We start from the raw sequence: 21,348 nt of genomic DNA, 5'->3' as shown, positions 1-21,348 counted from the left end.
AATCCCCTCGACAGACAACAGCATACAGCGGGCAGATTCCATTTCCTGTAGCTTCAGCTGACTTGCAGCTGTGGTGGCACTGGCTGCCATCTTTTCACGCACACACCCGCCGTCTGGTTCATGTGCTTATGGGGCAGCAGGCCAGATATTTTTTCTCCAGATTTGTAATATGAAGTGTGGTCCCTGTGAATGCAAACGCTTTTTGGAGAGGGGTGAAGCCTTTCAGTGGAGCGTGGACTTTGACACCGATGTTGTTTCCCGGAATAAATGTTGACCACCGCTCTGTTCCAGAAAAGGAGCCTGCTGAACTCCACTGTTAAGCAAACAGATCCCGAGCTTCGTCCAACCTGCTAACCCACATTCCACCAGGACAAGTCACATTAACATGGATAACACAACACTCACAGGTGAACACAGAGAGACCCTGATCAAACCCGCCCCGGCTTCTGAGGCCTCACGGGCAGAGCTGCATGTGTCCACATTTGCACCAAACCATGAATATCGAAAGTTAAATACATTACTCACTCCTTCAAAGGACCACCTGGTGGAGTTTATTCAGGTTTCCCGTTTGGGGTGCCGCAGGCATATTCCCGAGCTGTAAGGCTGAATACCTTCTTTTTCCCCCCCGGCAGTGGGTTTCCGTTTTCCCACAGATAAAATCAAAATGTGCACACGGAGGTGTAATATAATCAGAAGTCATTCGAGACGAACTGACTGAGACACATTTTGATGCCAGGTCATCTTAACAGAGACACAATCTGAATCTGGTAGGAACAGATTCGCTCTAGGACTGAGATTAGGCGTGGGACAAGGCAAATGGAGGCCAAAGGGACAGGAAGGGATGCAAGGGAAGGGAAACAGCTCAAAATATGTGTTGGTAGAGGCTGTCCAGTGCTTAGCCTCGTCCTGCTCCAGGAAAACCTGGCTCTTGGGTGCCGAGGCCGGATCTGGCAGTCAGCTGGAAAATGAGGACACTGCAGAGACAGAGCGCTAGAAATAAAACACCCATAAAAAAACGAAAAAAACAGCACTGTCTCCCTGCATCAGCGCAGCTCAAGGGCACATGTGTAAGCCTGTCGATGTGTGTGTGTGTGTGTGTGTGTGTGTGTGTGTGTGTGTGTGTGTGTGTGTGCGCGTATATAATTGTGCACTTGTACATGTGTGTATTATTGTATGTAGGTTATGTGTCTGTGTGTGTGATGCAAGCGTATAAAGAGCAAAAATGCTCAGTCAGCCTCGCAGCTCCCTCTCAGTGAGAACCAGATATCTGTGTAAGTTGGACATGGACAAAAGACCTTGCAGCTACATAGAAGGCCAACACAACTTCAGACACCATGTATGCACATCACACACACACACACACACACACACACACACACACACACACACACACACACACACACACACACACACACACACACACACACACACACACACACACACACACACACACACACACACACACACACACACACACACACACACACACACACACAGGGATGGTGCTGTGATAGTCTGATCAGGAGTCTGCTCTCACACACTTACTACAGACTGATAGGAGACAATTAAATGTCCGACTTGCAGCATTAAAATGCCACAGGCCTGTTGTGTCAACCAATTCATTTGTCAGCATTGGTTTGTAACCAAAACAGAGCACATTAGTAATCACTCGCTCTGGTCCACTTATAAAAAACACTTGACATTTGACTTTTACTGATGGAAGAAACACATTAACTGCAACTGACATTTTTGTTATTTTCTTGATAAACTGATTAGTTGTCTGGTTAATAAAATGTCATGTAATGGCAAAAAAAAAATGTACTGATTATTTTCACAAAGCCAGAGGCAAAGTTTTAAAATGTCTTCTTGTGAATTTCTGCAATATCATGCCATTTATAGATAAAACAAAATAAATGAATAATGGTATCTATACAATCTATAACTCGTGCTTAATGGATTTGCACGCTCCGGTCCTCCGGTAATCAACCACATTAGGCTTTAGGGGAATTTAGCGCCTTATAGCATTGAAGGACATCCCTCAGGAGGACGCAGATGAAATGCCTTGTAAATGTCTTGGTCAAATCGGTAGCAATTAACTTCAGACTGAAGCACTTTGTTTCGTACTGTAGAGGCTGATGAGGGCCACAGTTTGAAATATGCTGTGATGGCTTTCAAACCAATAGCGGTGAAATAAACAAAAACACCACACACACCACACACTCACTCACAGTGGGCCATTACTGCAGCTTAGTCTGTGTGTGAGAGATTATTCATGTGTAAGATAAAACATGCCTAAGGACAAAGCGCCACATCTGGCTGGTGCTAATAGAGGAAACTCTGGAGTCATTAAAAGTACGATGGTTAATTATTTGCCCTACCTGATGCCATTCATTTTCTTCCCCGAGCTGAGGGCTCCGTTGTTGCCGGGGGCAGACGGGCAGTCAGACTGTGATTCGAACGGACGTACTATGCCGGAGTAGAGTATGCACTTAACACACTTTCCAAAAACCACTCCAGACTGCAATGTGCACTTTACACACATACACACACCGCCATCCCAGCAACGAGGCGTTCAGAGACACAGCCAGGGTGAAATGTCAAAACACTTCTGCCTCGTCATGAGTCGACAATATGAATTCGCTTTACAAAAGGTCCGATTGCGTCAGATTTACAGCGAGTAAAGCGAGCTCACTCCGACTTCCGTTCTGTGATCTTTTAGGGCAGCGGAAAAATGAGTGTCCATGACTTTTTTTATGTGTGTGTGTGTGTGTGTTGGAGTAAAAATAATGCCAAAATATATTGGGAGAACAAGTGTGCACTAGTTCCTTTTTCTGATTAAAAATATAAAGAAATACAAAGGAGAAGTACCTGGCCGCTCGGCTGTGGTGATTTTGACGGTTATGTGTGTGTTTGTGGCTGTGACTCATCAAAGCGAGGTGACTGGTGGTGGCTGGACAGATTCTGCACCTCCTGTGGCATTTGGACAACATGAATCACCACTCGGAATATAATCGGGCTAAATATATCGAAGGTGGTAGACAGAGCGTTCTTCAAAGCGTTCTTCAAACTGGACACACTTAAGTTTTTCCATTTAAACCAGCACAAAGATGTTTGGTGCTTGTAGAATTACTTTATGTGCATAATCCTGAAATATAAACCATGAATAATATGAAGCAAAATGTTGTACAAATACAACCAATACAAAAATAAGACCTTCATTTCACAGCTATCTGCCTATAAGCATGGGGTTTGTGTTTTCAGAGAGAGCTGCACAATTTAAATACTGCATCAGTCCGACCCACTTGTGAAGTAATTTCCTGGTATTGAAAAGCAGCAGCGAGATTGGGGCTCACATCCATAACCAGAAATCCCACGTTAAAGCCCAATAACACACCGACCAGTCTGCTGGCAGAATGACATATGTAAATGTACGGAAATGTGTGCATCAGATAACTCTGTGTTAGGCAAATGGTTCAGGAAACCTTATTGTTACACCCACTTTTGGTTAATGGCATCTGTGTCAGAACATTAGAGATAATGTGAAGCAAGACGTTGCTTCAACTGCCTTCCTACCCAAATAAATCTCAACAACAAGCACATCCTTCAAGGTTAATAAGAAATCTGTTCATCTATAGTCAGATTCCCTCCTGTCGTTGATCGTTCTGTGACTGTAATAACAGGAGGGGAACAAAAGCAAGAGAGCAGAATACTTGAAACAAGGCAGTCTTTTTGATGTGACCAGTAGGAGAGTTATGTAATTGGTTGCCTGAAAACCGTATAACAGACAGTATTAGGACCAGTTCAGGTAGTCGAAATATAAGTTTCTCCACCACTCCCTTCTCCATCTTAGTGGTTATTATCGGAAAGCTGATGAACGAGCATTTGACTTAAAAGTGTCTTCAAATTACTCCCACAAAAATGACAACACTTGTTCAGAGACGTTGTGGAATCACCATCAAAGACATCTCTGTCTTTTGACATTTTTCGCGTCGCTAAACAGACGTCACATGATTCGTCTGCGTCCGTTGGTAACGCTGCTTGGAAATCGGAAATGACCCGAGAGGTACCACACTAATACGTATTCACGCAACGCCAGGCTAGGAAAGGGCAGCTCTCACTCTGCTCTTTACAGAGGCAGCAGACAGAGGGAGGAATTTACTGCCCATCCATTTTTCACGCTCATCAATAAGGTGAAAATGACACCTGTTATTAACCCATGTAAGAGTTGTGGGGGTTTTTTAAACACACAATAATGAAATACTCTCAACAAGGCTGCAAGCTCTGCCGCTTAGGCAAATATATTCCCTCAGTCTAGCCGTATAAGCAGTTGGTCAAAGAGGCATTGTGTATAAATAGATGTACATGAATATATTCAAAGGTTTGTTTTGTCAGTTTATTTCATGGTTTTTTTAATACTTGATGATATTCAGTCTGACCGCTGAGGTTAAACGTGCACGCACCCCCTTAAAATTCAATACAACCTTTGGGGAGGGAGGCGGACAGGCCTGCCCCCGCTGCTGGAAAGAAAGAATCCTAAAGGACACACTCCATGGTCTTTATTTCTTGGCTATTAGGAATCTAGAAGCCGGTATGACATGAAGGATAATAACCGCCCACCTGGCCTTTTTTTTCTTTCCATACCTATTCCTTTGGACTTTCTACTTCTCCACCTCTGCTTCGTTTTGAGTGAGGCTGGGATTTATCTATGAAACCTGGTGTAGGAGATTTGGTTGTTTCCTTAAATCTGAAACAAGCAAAAACGTAGGTCTTGCCTCAGAGACAAAAATATATGAATAAATAAATGAAATAAAGCAAATGCATTTTTTACATTGCTAACAAACCTAAAAGAGCCAGAACACAAAGTCAAAACACGGGTCCTGTCAGGCAGACGTATCGTGTGCAGACAGCACATGGAGATTGTAAGTGAGAGATGAGCTTTTAAGCCTAACCACTCCACACAGACCTCTCAATTTATCTTGGAAATACACACTTCCTGAGTGCAGAAAATGGTCGTTAATCTTAAAGTGACACTTACAAATCATTTTACTCCTCCAGAAAACCAAATCTGCCCCAAATGTGACTGCTTATGCAGTAGTAAATAGAAATAGTGCAGACTTCCTTCCTACTTCCTTTTTAAAAGTTGCATACGCTGCAGCTCAACGGCGGCGCTCAGACTCGAGGCATGTAAAAGGTCACCGTGGCAGAAATGAGCCGTGTACTTTAAGAAAAAAATGTGCAGCACGTTACTCCTTACAATCAGGAGGCATTTAACGTATCGAGGTTGAAAGCCAAATAAGATGGGGCAAAACCCACCACCGATAATAGCTCGAACCAAAAACTCACTTCCTGTCTTTGCATGTGCTCGGCCGCCCCAGCTTCCTCGCTCTGGGCCCAGCCCTGTTGTACTGGACTTAAACTGACAAGACAAACAAACAAGCCTCTCCACCGAGGTATAATACAGAAGAGGACTCGCAGGTGGAAGGTATTCATCATCATCAGTGGCTGAGAACACCAGAATTCAGCAGCAGCAGTGATGGAGTCCTCGACACTCCGGCCATCACCTGAGCTATAGCCTAGCACATGGAAAAAAAATCCTCAGCCAATGCAGCCTCGGTCTGCTTTAAACAAACAAGAATGGTCGTGTGTGTATGTGTGTGTGCCACAGAGAAGGAAAAGGGGAGGCTGTTTTGGCGTGTCTGAAGGGGTGAGCGCTGATGCGGAATGGCAGCAAAGACAGACGCCAGGGCTACTCTCTCCCGTGTGCGGTTCCAGAGCAGGGGGGCAGCACAGCGGGCCTCTGACAGAGCACGTTTCATGGGAGTGTCTCGTCTGCTGGAATGACACCGGCCAGATTCCACCAGCAGCACATTCGGGGTTGTACTTGTGGCAAATTTGGATTCCCGACAACACAATGCCCGCCTTCAAATGGGCTAACGTGACTTGGGATGTTAGTGGACCGCTTACAAGTGCTCGTGAAGAAGAGAAAGGGGCTTCTTCTGACTGAGATAAATCAAGTCCAGTAGCCGGAGCAGATTGGGGGAAAAACATTAGTCATGGTGCGTTCAAGAACACACCACTGCAGCAGAGGCCAGTAGTAATGCATGGAGAGCTGATGTTACTTTAGATAATGTGCTCTTTCTTTCTCCCTCTCTCTCTTTCCACCACCTTCTTCCTGTCTGTCAACCCCAACAGATAAGTACGTCTCAACAGGGATTGATTTGCAATCGGCCACTCAGACGTCGATTAGACAAATTGTCTACTTGCTCCAAAGCCATGCTTTGGTAAAACCGTGTAAACATGGGCCAAAGCAGACTCCACCCCACCGTGCGAGTTAAAGCATCTTGCATTACACTTAATCTTGCTGCAGAGAGTTTACAGTCTAATTGATTGGTTGAATAACATGCAACTGGGGTCACTTGTACTACACCCTAAAAGGGGGCACACGGGGAACCGGAAGTGCAAGCACCAACTGTTAAAAAACCATAAGGGTCAGTGACCTCACTGTGGGTAAAAGTGATGAGATTAGCACCTCGGCTGAGATAAGTCCAACACGTTTGAAGGGGGAGAGACACATCAGATCATCCCTGACATGGATTAGCCAGTGAATTGGACACAGACATCAAGTCCATGCTGCTTTTCTTTTCTTTCTTTTTTTAAACACAGTGGCTTTAACGTTCTCTAGTGGAACTAAAGAGGAGATATATATTTCGTTTGGTATTTGCACGGTAAATCCACCAGCCCAATACATATTTAATTGACCAACTTTTATGGGGAAAGTGTGAGACGTTATCGATCAGTGCTGTGGAAAGCAGCGGTGCCCCGCCAGGCCCAGACCTGCCCCGGCGGTCGGAAGCGCTAGTTTCGGGGAGAGGGCGGGGGGGGTGGGGTCCACACCGCACCCTTCAGCCATTGTCTCCATAAAAGGGGAAAAAAATACATATACAGCCATGTTTAAGATGAACGACTACTTCAAAGCCGTGTGTTATCTTCCACACCGTCTGTGTTCTCGTTTCCGCGTCGCCCCAGACGGGCAGCTAGCCGTTAGCTCAGACTAAGCTAGCGACATACCTGTCCCCCGACGGGGCGTTCAAGAGCACGCACAGAAAATACGCCAAACGAGTGATTTTTCAAAAGGAAGTCCAGATAAAAAGCCCAAGAGCTCGTGCCTATTGTTCAATAGGAGAATATATATATATATACATATATTTTTTTTTAAAAGTCGGTGCAATAGCGCCGCGTCCTTACCTTGTCCAGACAATTCACTTTTTCCGTGGGGTAAACGACTTGATTACATCTGCCACACTGCGGATTCATGTTGGGAGAGGAATGCTCGTCTGCTGCTAGTTAGCACGGAAACCGCCGACGATACCGGGTCGTCGTCGCTGCTGCGCGTGCCGTCGAAGGAACAGTCTCGTTTTTTTTTTTTCAAATAAAAAAAACAAACAAACCCCCCGGCCTGGCTTGTTTTAGTTCGCGTTTTAACTGAACGGTCGCGGGGCCCAAACGCACTCGTCTGGTTGTAGAAAGTAGAGGGAAATCCAGGAGGTTGTTGTTGTCCGTCGTAGCCGCACAGCTGGCTGTCAGTCCACTAACCAGACACGGAGGGCGCGCTCCCGCTGCTGCCTCCCGCCCGCCCGCCCGCGCGCGCGCGCTCCCGCTCCCTCCCTCCCTCCGCCCCTCCGCTGCGCGTGCCCGAGCAGAAAGGGAAGAGGTACAGTGCGGGAGGTTCAACATTTCCACAATATACTTGTTGTGCGATTATTATTTCAGAGGGGGAACGAGGTCACGTGTGCACATTCATCATTCTATTATCTTCTTCCTTTAACTGTAAAAGTAAATCCAGGCCAGGCCTTTGGTGCACGTGCAACACGTCTGCCCGTCGCAAAGCAAACTCATGCACTCACGTGATTTAGTGGTGCAGGTTATTTTGGGGACTTTTACCAATCCAGTGATCTGGAATCACTTTTTTTTTTCACACACATCTGCCACGTTCACTTCATGTTCTACTGGTGTCCGTGTGATGCGTTTGGTTATGGTGACACCTGCTGACTGAAGAGTTGTACTGCACATAAACTCTCACAAACACATGCACGTGAGATTTTCTCTTTATGTTGCTGTAGCATCAAATACTGCATAAAAAGTGCATGTAAAAAAACACCAATTCAAACAGATTGTCTGATCAGGAGCTGTGATTCTTGCACAACAAAAGGTGGAACTTAAACAGATCAACATTACAACAACAACAACAACAAAAAAAAAAAGAAAAGCAACAGGAACTGAAACCCAGGTCTTTATTCGTGGCATGCATTCCTCTCTTCTCTCTGCAGTCAAATTAAATCAAGTTTTAAAAAGGTGGAATCCAACCGCTATTTATTTCCAAGAGATATATAAAAGAAAACCATTCAGTATCAGCTTTGGTTTGCTAGTATTCAACCAAACTGTTGAAACAATTTCACACACACACAAAAAACAACAACGATAAACTGAGTGCAATAGATGAACTGGAATATAAATGTTTGGACGAGTGTATACGTTTGAATGTTGTTAGAAATCAGTCCAATGCAAAATATCTATCCTCCAATCTTCTATTCGTGGTTTCAATGTGGCCCTGCTTCAACAATGCTGTCTTTGTCATGTCCGTCTCCTTCCACCTCTGTGTAACCAGGCTGCTTCTTCTGAAACTTCAAGGAAGGCCAGTAGTTCTTGCGCTGGGAGAAAAAAAACAAAAAAACATGTTTGACGAGGACACATTATATCAGCAAGGTGGACGTCCCTCGTTGGACGTGCAGGGCATATTTTGTGCTCACCTGAATGAGGTAAAGTGGTGATGCAACAGTGGGATGCCAGTTGATGTAAAGAGCGACGAGTATCAGGGCCAAGAGCAACACAAGAGCAGCTGCTATTCCGGCGATCGCTCCTGTGTTCGCAAACCCTTCGCCCTGGGTTGAAGAATCTGTCTTCACGTCTGTATCAAAGATGGAGACGCACTATTTAAAAAAATGTAGCTTAACTAAAAAGGCAATTACAAATACTAACTCACCATTGCTCGTCTTCAATATGTGCTGTTTGGAGTCATCTGAGAGAGGATGGAAACGATTGATTTTAACGCTAAATGGTAAAAATACTGTATTGCACAGACACTAAAAGCGCCTCGGCCTCACCGTCACTTTTACAGCCCTTTTGTGGAGGAGTGAAAAAGGTCACACCCTCCACCTCCGGTGTGACAGAGGAACCGGTGGAGCTGTCGGGCCTGGTGTAATCCTCGCAGGCTGCATCTTTGCTCTGCCCACATGGAATGTAAAAGATGATTTAAGTCTCAAATATAAGCAGGAATTCATTCATGATGTCCTGCAGTAATACCTCCTCTGAACAGGCGTAGTCCAGCCACTCCTGTCTGTGTCTATCCATGCCATCTGAACACCTAAAACGCACAAGATGCGCGTTAATAAGACATTCATCCTGCAGCGCTCTGAACACCGGAGCCGATCGGTTGGCCTCACTCACCTCTGGAGCACGTGACACCAACTACAACCCGAGGTTTGGTTGGATGAGAGGCAGCGCTCGCAGCTGTCGTGCTGCAGGCAGGCTGAGGCAGAGAAAAAAAGAGACAGATTGGGTGTTGAATTGAATATTTTTCCGTTGATTTATGTGGGCTGTAGGAGCACTTACTAGGCAGTGCAGTGAACTCAACAGCAGAGTAGTTTGTGATCTTTGTCTTGTCCATCGTGACCCTGTGGTACTCGTAAATCGTCCGCCGTTGGGCCTCTGTGTCAGAGATATCTCAGAATTATATGATGATCCCAAAAAATAGGCCTCTGAAGACCGTTTATGTTTTTTGAGTGGAAGAACTGCGCCAAAGAAAAGGACATGTATGAGCATTATTTCTGACCTGGTGACGTGACCATGAAGGCATCAGACAGACCGACCTTCACCGGATGCTCAGCTGAACCGATCACATCTAACGACAATGGTATCTGGTGAACAGAAGAGAGAAGGGGGAAAAAAAGGAACCCAATCATCCGTGATTCAACAAGGAAGAGAAGTATTGTGAACAGGTTTGGAAAGGTGAGCATCTCACGTCTCTGTAGCTGAACGTGATGGTTCCTGTTTTGTACAGCGCGGCCTGAAAAGTGAAGGCCCCCGCCGACTCTCTACCGGGGAGTCTCACCCCCTCCCACTGGACCACAAACACCTCACCTGGAGAGAGAGGGAAGGTCAGACGGGAGACACGCAAAACGAGGGCATGTATAAACACCAGGTAGTATCTTACCATTGTCTAGGTATTGCACGGTGGATTCTTTGGAATAGCTGGGGTCAAAGTTCGCCATTAGAGGGGCAATATACTGCGTCGTGGTCAACATGCGATGGGTAATGTCCCCTGTGAAGATAAACCCTGAAAAAACATCCAGATGGAAAAATGTGTAAGACTTGAGCACTGCCTGTTGTATTGAGAGAGAAAAAACACACGCAGGAAAGGTCACTTGAACATCTGTTAGAAAATCAAACTGTACCTCCTGTTGCTATGGTAATCTGCCTCAGGTGATGTCCGTAAAAGGGGAAGTCGAACGACAGGGCGACCCTCTGCGAGATGAGCACAGAGAAAGAGACACAGATGGGAGGAGATATTAGGATTTGTGCTGTTTTCAAATAAACCAAATAATTACAAGTAATTCACAAATTGGAATAGGGAGGTATAAAACTTGTCGGGGAAAAGCGATATATTATTTAATTCCATCTCCCCTTGTGTTCATGTATTATGCATATTCTGTAAGAAAGGTGAACTGTTGGTATTGCGCAGGTGCCAGGTGTTGGAAAACAGAGGTGGAGACCGGGCGGGTGCAGTCGGCCTCTGGCGGGCCTGCAGCTCTTGGCGTGTACCAACACATTCCCAGTCCCTCAGCTCCCTCTCGCAGTTTGACAGTACTTTGTGTTTCAGGTTGACTTCCACCCTCACACAAAATGTAATGGCAAAATCGAATATTTTTACTTTTACTTATGCATAATCAACATCTCTCTGTGTACCTGTTCCTTTAGCATTCAAGTTCTCCATGTAGACAGAAAGGAGGGGTTGTGCGTGGTTTAATACTGATCTATTTAAACACACACTTCTCTGCTTTAGCCTCATGAAGATTTACAGATGTTAAAATCAAGCATTGCTTATATTCACTGTATCAGGGGGCACCCAGATTTGAACTGGGGACCTCTTGATCTGCAGTCAAATGCTCTACCACTGAGCTATACCCCCTTACATTGATAACAAAAATATTGTGATCAATGATCATATGAAGGAAATCGTCACTTGCAAAGGAAAACTTCAGATTGAAAATTCTCTCCTTGCTTGTTATCTGAACAATGACATGGCAAAATGCTTTTTTGTTTTTGTTTTTAGACCTTATATTTTTTTTAAAACATCATGATTTTGCTATAAAAGCCACATAAGAGACCTCAACAGACCTCACTTCGCTCCACAAATGGTCTTTAAAACAGTCACATGAGCGTAGTAGCTTCCAGACTGTATGTTTTCACAAGCAGGGGGCAACCAGAGTTGAACCGTAGACTGTATATACAGACGCGAACCATGGAACCTCTTGATCCATAGCGACATCTCCCTGCTGGCCCTGGTAATTTACCATGTAAATTATAAAAAAATATATTTAAATGACTTATAGACCTATTATAAAAACTGTTTAAAAAAAATAAAAATGGCCAAAAATTCTGAATTCTCTCCTTTGATTCTTTTTAAGACTCACTAACTGTGTACTTGCACTTTAAAACTCTTTCTCAAAGAACATTTGGAAAAACAAAGATTTTTGCTATCAAAACAGTATTTTTGCATAGCTGCCCTCCGCCTGTGCTTAGATTGGCTTAATTCAAATGTTTGATTAGATTGAGATGAAAACATGTGATAATAGACTTGTGTGGAATATTTTTATCTGAGTTTAGCAAGTCCATACAGAAGGTTTCCAGTGCAGTGGATCCCTTCTAAGAAAAACAACCAATTGTACTAAGGTTCACATAGGAGGGGGTTCTCATACCCAGACCGCTTGATATACAGTCAAATGCTCCACTACTGAGTGTAGCTTTGGTTTTGCTATGACCGTCTTCTTGTTGAAGGCAGAGCTAATTAACATGTATGTACGTATGTATGTATGTAAGTATTCAATACATCTGCAGACAAAATATTTCCAGTTTCTAAACCTATCTCTCAGAGGACAGTGGAAACATCATCAAACTAGCGTGTTTGAATATTTGAGTGTGACCACCGTAACTTGATCAAAACCTTAAATAGTTTCATAGCAATGAGTGAACAGCCCATTTATTTTTGCACCCCATCCCTTCATCCACCCATATTCAGTTCACACATCAGACTCAAAGACCATAAATGCAGCTACACTGTGTGATGCATGCTGCACGTACACGATAGAAAACACCCTGGTAGGAATGTGATAAATTGCAGGCAAGCGCTCTGCCACTAAGCCATGCCCCCTTTAAATCTTGTTTTGCACTGTTTATTCACTGCTCAGTACTAGACCATATGGACAGACTGCTTAGTGGGTTACACCTCTGACTTGGGTACAGAAGGACGGGGTTCGATTCCAAACATAGAGTGTTGTCCATTGATGCTAGTTGCCTACCTCTGATATGTAGGTTGATTTGCACTAAAGCGTCAGCTAAACGAATGTTATCTAATGACTAAAAAAAGATATATATGTATATATATTCTGTCCATCTGTCAGCAGCAGCTGTCTTTGTAATTAAAGTTGCTGTTTGAGAAGTGTTGTGTCTGTTACAGACATCAGGAAAACTTGCTGCAACATAAGACACCTAACATGTTTCAGCAGCAGGGATTATTCACACTGTTAACATCTATTTTCATACACAGCTACTAAAGAAAGTGAGAGAGTGCTTGTGGTTCAAGTGTGCGAGAGACTCACCACAGCCTGTTTGTAAGAATTCGACAGAATGCCGTGGACTCTGACTTGGCCGTGCCGGACGTCGCTCATGTCTACCCATAGTTCCCGTGTGCGCTGGTCCTCGGGGCCAAAGCTACGCCATGTGTAATATTTCCCAGAGTCCTCCTTCCAGACAGAAAGAAACACAGAGGATCAGAAGCTGTAATGGCGCGACTGCGTTCAGAGAGTGTCATACAGTCATTAAGAGTTCACTATGAAAACAGTTTAATCATACGCCGTCATATGCTTCTCCAACTGGGAAAAAAGAGGGCAGTTTTCAACTCCAACTCAAACAAATAGAACGTGTCAAAGACCAAAAGCATAATAAACGCCACAAACCATTACAGTCACAAGAAACACTGCGGTGCAACTCTCACCACTACGCGTGTCATGTTGTCTGGCAGGGTGTCAATGGTTAGTCCTCCACCCAGGACCGCCCTGCTCATCACGGCATGGCCCGACGGTGACCTCTGAACTCTGCGGGGGTGACGCTGATGTGAGGTCGCGCTGGACCGATAACCTGTCAAAAATGAACCATAGGTTAACAAACCTTTTAACATATTCAACATTTTACAGATTTAAAAACACAGCAAAGGTTGGTGTGTATGTTTTTTTTACACTGGCATCAGTTCCTCACACATTTCAGATGCCAAATGAAATCAGACTCTAAAGACTGATGTTTACAGTTGTAGCTCCATTCGGTTTTGTGAGCCTAACGAGAAATTGCAATCTGCTTTTGAAACTGTCGGCCGCGGCCTTGTCAGTTAAACCATTGTTGAATGAAGGCGTAAACAATACGAGCAACATCTTGTGATGCCGAGGAGCAACTTGTCAAACCCTACACACAATGTAAACCATATTTGGTAAGAACCTGGGCTGGGTTGGCCTCCTCTCAAGCAACATGTTCAAGGCACAGGACAGAGTTTATGGATTCAAAGCCGCACTGACGCCGGGGGGTTCCTCTCGAGAAGATATGGAGTTTACGATTTTCTATCCAGTGTTGAAAAGAAATGTCTGCTGGCACATTAACACCACGTCCTGGATGCTTTAGGGAAGAGGCCACCTAGGTGGTCGACTGGGACACCAAGCAGGCCTGAGCGGAGCCAAAGAGGAGGAAGAAAACATTTAGCAATTTCTCCTGATCTACGTTTAACAGTCTGGTCACTGGTGATTCCAGAAGAGACTACAATATCAGCAAAAACAAAAATTAAAAAATGTATCAAGCTTCCACAAAACACAAGTTGGCTTTTAGAATAAGGTTTCAAAACTGTTTTTCAGTTTGCAATTTGTGTTAAATTTAGCAAGTTAAATTTTGCTATCTATCTATCTATTTATCTATCCATTTATCCATCTATCTATCTATCTATCTATCTATCTATCTATCTATCTATCTATCTATCTATCTATCTATCAATCCATCTATCAATCTATCCATCTATGTAAGTATTACGGTGATTGGTTGGTGGTTTTACGTACATTACGGTACACGGCGGTGACGTCACGCTCGGACTATATAAGCCCCTGCACGGGTCTCTCTGGCCGCGGCGTGTCTCTTCTAACCCTAAATTTGGGCGACTTCCTGTACCGAACGTTCGCTGTTTTCTTCTCCATGGCTTTCAGTGAACTACAGGACAGTTTATTTTCCAAGTAGCGACGGGAACGTTGACCAACTCAACGTTAAAACAAACAAACAAACCAAAAAAAAAGCCAAGAGAGTCACTCCGTCTCCGCTCAGTTTCCCGTCAGCAGAAACACCGCGAATCGAGCCGCGGTCAGCCCGAGCTGCCGCGAAGAGTTCGCCTCTGCTGCTCCGGTGTGTTCGTGCCGGGAGTCTCGACAACTGAGCAGATCAAAACCTGAGCACGGCGACTCCTCCGCATCTCCAGTGGTGCGGGTAGGAAGCCCGGTCTCAAACACACGCTGACCGTCGAGTTGTCGGTCATCACGTCTCTCTGCTTGGTGTTTTGCTACATCCACCGTCCATGCGTACGCTTGCTAGCTAGCTACTTGTCAGTCGATGCTAATGCTAGCTAGCTACTTGTCAGTCGATGCTAACGCTAGCTAGCTACTTGTCAGTCGATGCTAACGCTAGCTAGCTACTTGTCAGTCGATGCTAACGCTAGCTAGGTAGCTGTCTGTCGATGCTAACGCTTGCTTGCTAGCCAGCTAGTTTTTTTTATTAATCTTACCGAATATTTGGCAATAAATATCTTAAAAGTAACCCCTACAGAACATTCGAGGCACATAGCGATACATTGAACAAGTGTCCAAAAATAACAAATAATATGCAAAATAAAATAATGATAAAATAACATAACATAAATAATAATGAGAAGCAGGTTCCTTGAGCATGTAAGAGGTCAGAGGTCAGTCTTCAAAGATTTTAAAAGAATCATAAGCTCTGAGATGTGGGCCTGTTTACTATTTATAAGCTTTAAGGAACTTGGGTAATTTTCAACAAGGTTCCTTTTTAAAAACAAGTGTTTTTATTTTCATCCATTTGGATTCGTGGTTGGAGAATTTTGCTTGTTGGATCAGATTGTTCAATTTAGAGTCTCAATGTCCCTTGACTCCAGTGTTGACTCCAAAGACAGCTAGCTGGCTAGTTAGTCCATGCCAACGCTGGCCAGCTAGCTGCGAGCGCCGCCTTCGAAGTTGCACTAATCAACACAAATCCAGACTCCTCCAGTTGCTAAAACACGACGGGTTATATGAATGTTCAACATATGGCTGTTAACCAACATTAAATTTGAGACCTGCACTGAAGAAAAAGTGAAACTAAAGAGCGTTTTACACGAATAATACACTTAATTGGATCTGCAGCTGACACGCCAGGGCATGTCCCAGCTGCACACCTGACTCAAACATGGTTGGATTTGTACCATGAACCACCTTGAAGTTCATTATTTCCCCATCCAGGCAGGCACCCATAAACCAATCAGTACTCCACAGCTGAAAACAATCAGAATCAGAATCAGGTTTATTGCCGGGTAGGTTACATACGGGGAATTTTTTGTTGTTGTTGTTAAGGTGTATGTAGCCGTCAACATATATACACAGAATCAGAAAAAGAATATAAAATAAAATATAATAGATTAGAATAAAAAAAAGATAATAATAAAAATAAAATAATAAGCTAGTTAATCAGTGAGTTTAAAATTGACTGGAAACTATTTTGAGGGTTGATTGTCAAAGCATTAAATGGCAAATATTCCCCCATCAGCTTCTCAAATGTGAATATTAGTTTGTTTTTCTATGAGAGTATACTCAACATTTTGGGGATTTCTGACTGTTGGTCCGGGGAAAAAAAGGCAACTTAAAAACAACGAAGGCCTCGAAGCTACATTCTGACAATCCGACTTCCAAGACCAGACCGCAAGATAAAAGACCCACCAGAGTCAGTGTTGTACTTCCAAGCGGTTTCAGATTTCTGGAGATAATAAACAAATAAGAAGATTCAGTTTATCAAATCATGCTGACTCAAACCAGGGACTTTCGACCCCCCTGGACAAGTTGCCTGCTCTGCCCAGTTGTTAATCCGACCTCATGTTGTTTTGGGTCTATCTCGAAGTACCTCAGGTTATTTTTTAATTTTTTGGAAAAAGTTACTTTGTAATGCGGCTGAGATGGGGGGGGGCTGTTGTTTGGAGGATGATTGTGTTCAACACTAAACGCAAAGAAATAAAAGATGTCTGACTTAGAAATAAAACAGCAGAGAACTTCCTTTGCCTGCAGACGTTAACTCCCACTCCTACAATGGTTTTACTGGCGCATGTTGATGAGAAAATTAACAGATGAGATAATAATCCTTCCTTTCTGCAGTTTGGCAGATGCTCATTGTTACAGTAAACACAGGTAATTTAAAGCAGGGAGCCTCAGCTCAGTTGGGAGCATTTGTCAAAAAAACAAAACAACCCGGGATAAACAACAAGAAAACTAATTTCAGAATATTACATTTTGGCTACATTTTCATGAACCTCTAAACAGATTCCCACTGGCGCCAGCACCAAGTGCAGCTCCACTTAAACCAGAGAAATGTTCGCTGACGTTGGTTTGATGCCTGTCCTGTCCGTCCCTGATCTGCGTCCCCCGTGCCAAACCCCCCCCCCCCCCGAGGTCAGACCGTGTGGGACATTTGGCTGGTGAGGCCTGCTTAAACCATCGCTCTGCGTCCGCACAATTCCAACGCTGATGTCTTCCGCCGCCTTCACGACGACAATATGTAATTTAAACACTCGCTCTGAAGTGACAGCCCCAAATGTCCTGACCTCATTGGGAGCTTGTTTCTATTTGTTCTCGAGTGTTAACCCTCCCGCCCTTTGATTTAATTAGTCGGTGCGTCAGTGCCTTCGGGGCAACTAATTCATTAAACCTAAATAAATGTGTGATCGCCGAGCGCCGGGTCCGCCCTGTTACGGCATCTACAGTATGATGTCAGAGGAGAAACAGTGTGCACAGACTTGTTAACATATACTCTGGGTTTCTAGAAACTGGGATGGGTGCAGACGTCAAAAGTGAATTACGGCTTATAATAGGACATCGCCCAAAATAACCAAAAACATTGTATTGTATAAACCCTGTCTCCACTCATCTAATCCCGTACGAATTAGTCACAGGGTCACACATACTCCACATCTGCTCCTCCTGCTCAGTGTGTTTTAAGAATTCATACAAACAAATTACACATTTGACTATTGATCAAGGATTATACACTGATTTTCTTTTCAATATCTGAACTCTAAATTGCTTTTCACAGTAGAAATACTGTATCCATAAACAACACTGGTATCCTTATTGTGAAAAAACATTTTGAACCTATTGTGCATTACTGGAACAAGTATTCAGATCTTTTACTTGAGTGAAAATACCAACACATTAATGTAAATGTAACCTTTCTGCCTCCAAAATCATATAAGAAAAAAAGGAAAAGGGCTCATTCAAAGTGCTCCTCTGCTCTTGAAGGATGCTAAATGGATAAAGTACCCATTTACCCAAAAGAAAATCCAAAGGGAGCATGTTGCAGCAGAATACCAAAGCGATGAATCAATATCCAATTTGTTCCCTCGATTTGTTTTGTAATTCTGCTCCTCTGTTATAGGAAAAAGAACAGGAGGGGCGGTGCCTCGGCTAGAAGATAAAGTTAATAGGCCCCCTCGCTGTTCATTTTGTGCACCGCAGCCAAGCCGTCAGCTTCAGCTTCAGCACCACTGTGCCAACGCTCAATGGTGTTGGAGTCCAAAAGTGAGAAAAAATGCCTTTTGGTTTAAAACGCCCCCACAGATGAGGTTTGTGCTAAAGTCATTATACGTTTGAGACAAGTAGTAGAAAAGTGAAAAAGAATGGGACAACGTGAGCAGCTGAGGCGAGGGATGACAAGTAAACGTCCCGGTAAGGTTAAACAGGAACCGGTTATTTTTTTAATAGGCAAAGAAAAGCCCAGATGTTTTGGTCGGAGAACTGACCTCCGTCCGCTCTTTTAGGAGCTACCAGACCACGGCATTTAGACGTCTTTTTCTGTGAGTGGTCAGCGCAGAGCGGTCGGAGAGGCCACACCCTTTCCTGAGCACAGAGGCTGCAGGAAGTTTGGCACGGATACTTTTCTTCGCCATCACTCACAGTAGACAACGTGCAAAGTTCATTTCGGTGGATTTCTCTGCTTCTGTTTTCGTCCAGCCACTTTGTCGTGAAGTTTAAAGGGTTGTTTATATGCAAGAATATAATTGTACTTGTGTGTGTGTGTGTGTGTGTGTGTGTGTGTTTTGGCCAGTAACTAAGCTGCCGGCATAAAACTCAAGAAACTTAAAATGACAAGTGCAACTGATAACATCCCAGAGAAGCTGCAAAAAGTTACATTTCACAATTAGACTATAGAAACAAGAGTTATTCCAATTCTGACCGAGTCTCGTGAAGAAAACAGAAGTGCTGCGATTGTTGAAGTTATTTCTGCCTTTTAGTTTCCGATAAGAGAAATGAATGAAAGAGGCAGAGTATAGCCCTGAGCCATTTCCCATACAAATCATCCTCCAAATGACAGCATAATTCAAATAATAAGTTGCACAAATGTTGCCAGAGAAATGTCCTTGTATTTGCTTCTTTGCACCTAAAGTATGTTGCCATCACAAATCAAACTGGTCATAACTTAGAGTCAATCTGGGATCCAGAGACGTTAAAATCCTAAATATGATTGGATGTTACACAACAGCCTTATTTTTTTTCTTCTTTCCTTTTGTTTTTCATTCTTCCACCTCCAACATATCTGGATCCGCTTCAGGCTGAGCAAACTTCTCAGCGGGGCGAGAGACAGGAGGCCAGATACTGAGGTCATCGTCGGGTACACAATTCAATTTCAGCTCGGGGGGTCGGGGGTGGGCTCTGTGTTTTTACAGTCTGGCTCCGATGGCTCGCTCGGGACCAAAGCCATTTTTCCAAACAGAACAGTGTGTAATGTTGAGTGACAGCGCAGATAAGAGCAAATCAGACGAAGGAAAGGAGGGTACGCGAGGTCAAAGCTTACAGCTGACCTCTTGCAACACCAGATTAAAACGGACGCGGTTTCGTCTGCAACACATTTCCCCTCTTCAGAAAAACGTCTCCTGAAATATTAACTCATGAACCAAATAATGTAATTAACAATTTTTTCAACTTCACAGACAGAAAACATTTCAGGTCATAAATCCCTGCTGCCGGATGAATGGGGAGGCATTCAAGGATTGTCTAGCTTTTCCTTCTGAAACCCCTGCACGTCCTTGAATTAAAAAAAAAAATCTATATAAAAATATATGTAGCAGCTGATGAATACATGCATAACTGCCTCTCTGTATACTGAGGTAGGGAGGCAAGAAGAAAAAAAACAAAAAGCCCAGATCTAATTTTAAACCTGAGACAGGCCTGTTTGCGGGTTGTTGTTTAGACTCAGTCACATGCTTGTGGAATAGGAGTATTTTTATTGTACACTTTATTGTAAACTAGGTCAGTCAATTCTGTGTTTGAAAAAGGAAAAAGAGAACAACATGCCCATTTGCAGCTCCGCAAAGATTCCTACCCAAGTTTCGGTGGTTTGGTTAAAATAGCAATAAGGGGAAAAACAAGTATGATACGGAAAATGAATAATTAAGAACTTAAACTTATCCCCTTTTTTAAGTGCAGGACTAATGGGCAAATTGCTGTGACAACCCCTTTAGAAATGTTTAATTGCTCGGGCGTCACACCTATAAATTAAAGTACAAATACAACAAAAGACGCTGGAAGAGAAGAGGGGGAGGCAGAAGCTGGTGAGGACAGGCAATATATAACAATACACACATCTCACCTGTTTGCTCTTGATCCAAAACTTCAGCCAGCTCCGTTCGTGGGAGGCAGAGGAACAGCATCACCAAGCCGGACCACATCTCGGGCAGCAACATATCTTTTCAGAAAATTTAAAATAAAAATAGAATGAACTCCAGAGCTTCGTTTTTTGCTCAGTTCTTCTTCTTCTTCTTGTTTGCAAAAACCCTTTAGTTCCAATCCCACTTCCACCCGTCTCTCTCTCTCTCCTCCTCCTCCTCTCTTCCAAATCTGGCCCTCTCCGCACACCACCCTGTTTTCTAAGCACACCCTGTCTCTCCTCCTCAGTGCTGTCCGTCTGTTGCCATGGTGATCACACAGAGGCACAAGGATCAGGTGATTTTGGAGCAGGGAGGAGATTGTCTTTCTATCCTCTGGACACTTTTGGACGCCTGGACACTCTATTCTCTCCCTAGAAGTATGGAATGTTTGGGATTCTAGCACCACGCTGTGTGATAAAGAGCATAAATGGGAACCGTCCACTGGAGTTTCATCGGCTGCTGCAGTATTTGGCGCCTCCTTCTGTCCAAAAACAGCTGCGAAGATAGTGAGAAATCTGTCGTCTGAGATATGAATATGAATATGATGATGTTCGGCCTTAAATCAGTGCTCGGTATGATACAACACATTCCACGTCAAGTCCGTTTACAGCTCCCGTCTGTTTTATCTTACAACAGAGTCCCTCGGTTGCAGTTTCTTTCAGCAAAATAAATGAGTAAATAAAAGCTGTGTTTTATTTTAATGGCATGTAAAACTGACACAAAGCGCAATTTACAGGCACCGTGGGCGACTCCAACGTCTTCATCTTTTAAAACTCTGCTTTGAGAGAGAACACAAGCTCCTCGGCAGCTGAGGGTTTATTGGAGTCGCAGCTGCGAAGGCCATCAGGGCCCCGTCCAATAATCCAGACCCATACTGTCCCACAGCAGCAGGGGGGAACTGTCACTTTTATTATCCTATGTTCTGAAAAAAAAATATCAAGGTTTCAATTGCTGTGTGTGCATAAAGTTATAGGATCACTTTTCTTTGGGGTTCACCGAAGAGGCGCTTCCAGGGTAAAGCCATTATT

At 43.8% G+C, this 21,348-nt stretch overlaps 2 protein-coding genes and 1 non-coding gene across 9 annotated transcripts in view; all 3 read right to left on the bottom strand.

Moving 5' to 3' along the window:
* The window catches only part of lasp1 (LIM and SH3 protein 1), a 28,518-nt gene extending 20,899 nt beyond the window's left edge, over positions 1 to 7,619 (bottom strand). The window contains exon 1 of one of the 2 annotated variants that reach the window (XM_047328027.1): positions 7,246 to 7,619. In XM_047328027.1, coding sequence (XP_047183983.1) covers positions 7,246 to 7,314 — 69 coding nt within the window. In that variant the 5' untranslated portion in view covers positions 7,315 to 7,619. The remainder of the gene's footprint in view (positions 1 to 7,245) is intronic. The other variant, XM_035614647.2, reaches the window with a different exon arrangement.
* Positions 7,620 to 8,277: 658 nt separating this feature from the next.
* Positions 8,278 to 20,686, bottom strand: LOC118289404 (plexin domain-containing protein 1). Of its 6 annotated transcripts, XM_035616377.2 has the most exons (15): positions 14,430 to 15,254; positions 13,825 to 14,046; positions 13,331 to 13,473; positions 12,936 to 13,079; positions 10,512 to 10,581; positions 10,271 to 10,393; positions 10,079 to 10,197; positions 9,890 to 9,974; positions 9,670 to 9,765; positions 9,505 to 9,586; positions 9,361 to 9,421; positions 9,162 to 9,282; positions 9,041 to 9,076; positions 8,808 to 8,965; positions 8,278 to 8,708 (listed from the first exon to the last, which is right to left on the bottom strand). In XM_035616377.2, exons 3-15 carry the CDS (start codon positions 13,397 to 13,399, stop codon positions 8,598 to 8,600), a joined length of 1,275 nt encoding a protein of 424 aa, XP_035472270.2. In that variant the 5' UTR covers positions 13,400 to 13,473; positions 13,825 to 14,046; positions 14,430 to 15,254; the 3' UTR covers positions 8,278 to 8,597. The 6 variants fall into 6 exon arrangements, with proteins under 6 accessions (XP_035472270.2, XP_035472269.2, XP_035472271.2 ...); XM_035616376.2 differs by lacking the exons at positions 13,825 to 14,046; positions 14,430 to 15,254 and adding an exon at positions 20,263 to 20,678; XM_035616378.2 differs by lacking the exon at positions 13,825 to 14,046 and having other exon boundaries at positions 14,430 to 15,255.
* Positions 11,174 to 11,245, bottom strand: trnac-gca. Its single transcript has one exon. It is a non-coding gene; the product is annotated as a tRNA-Cys (tRNA).
* Positions 20,687 to 21,348: the final 662 nt, after the last annotated feature.

The sequence above is a fragment of the Scophthalmus maximus genome, chromosome 17 (genome assembly GCF_022379125.1).
Source record: "Scophthalmus maximus strain ysfricsl-2021 chromosome 17, ASM2237912v1, whole genome shotgun sequence".
Taxonomy (NCBI): Eukaryota; Metazoa; Chordata; class Actinopteri; order Pleuronectiformes; family Scophthalmidae; genus Scophthalmus; species Scophthalmus maximus.
This window is presented reverse-complemented; position numbering and strand designations above follow the sequence as displayed.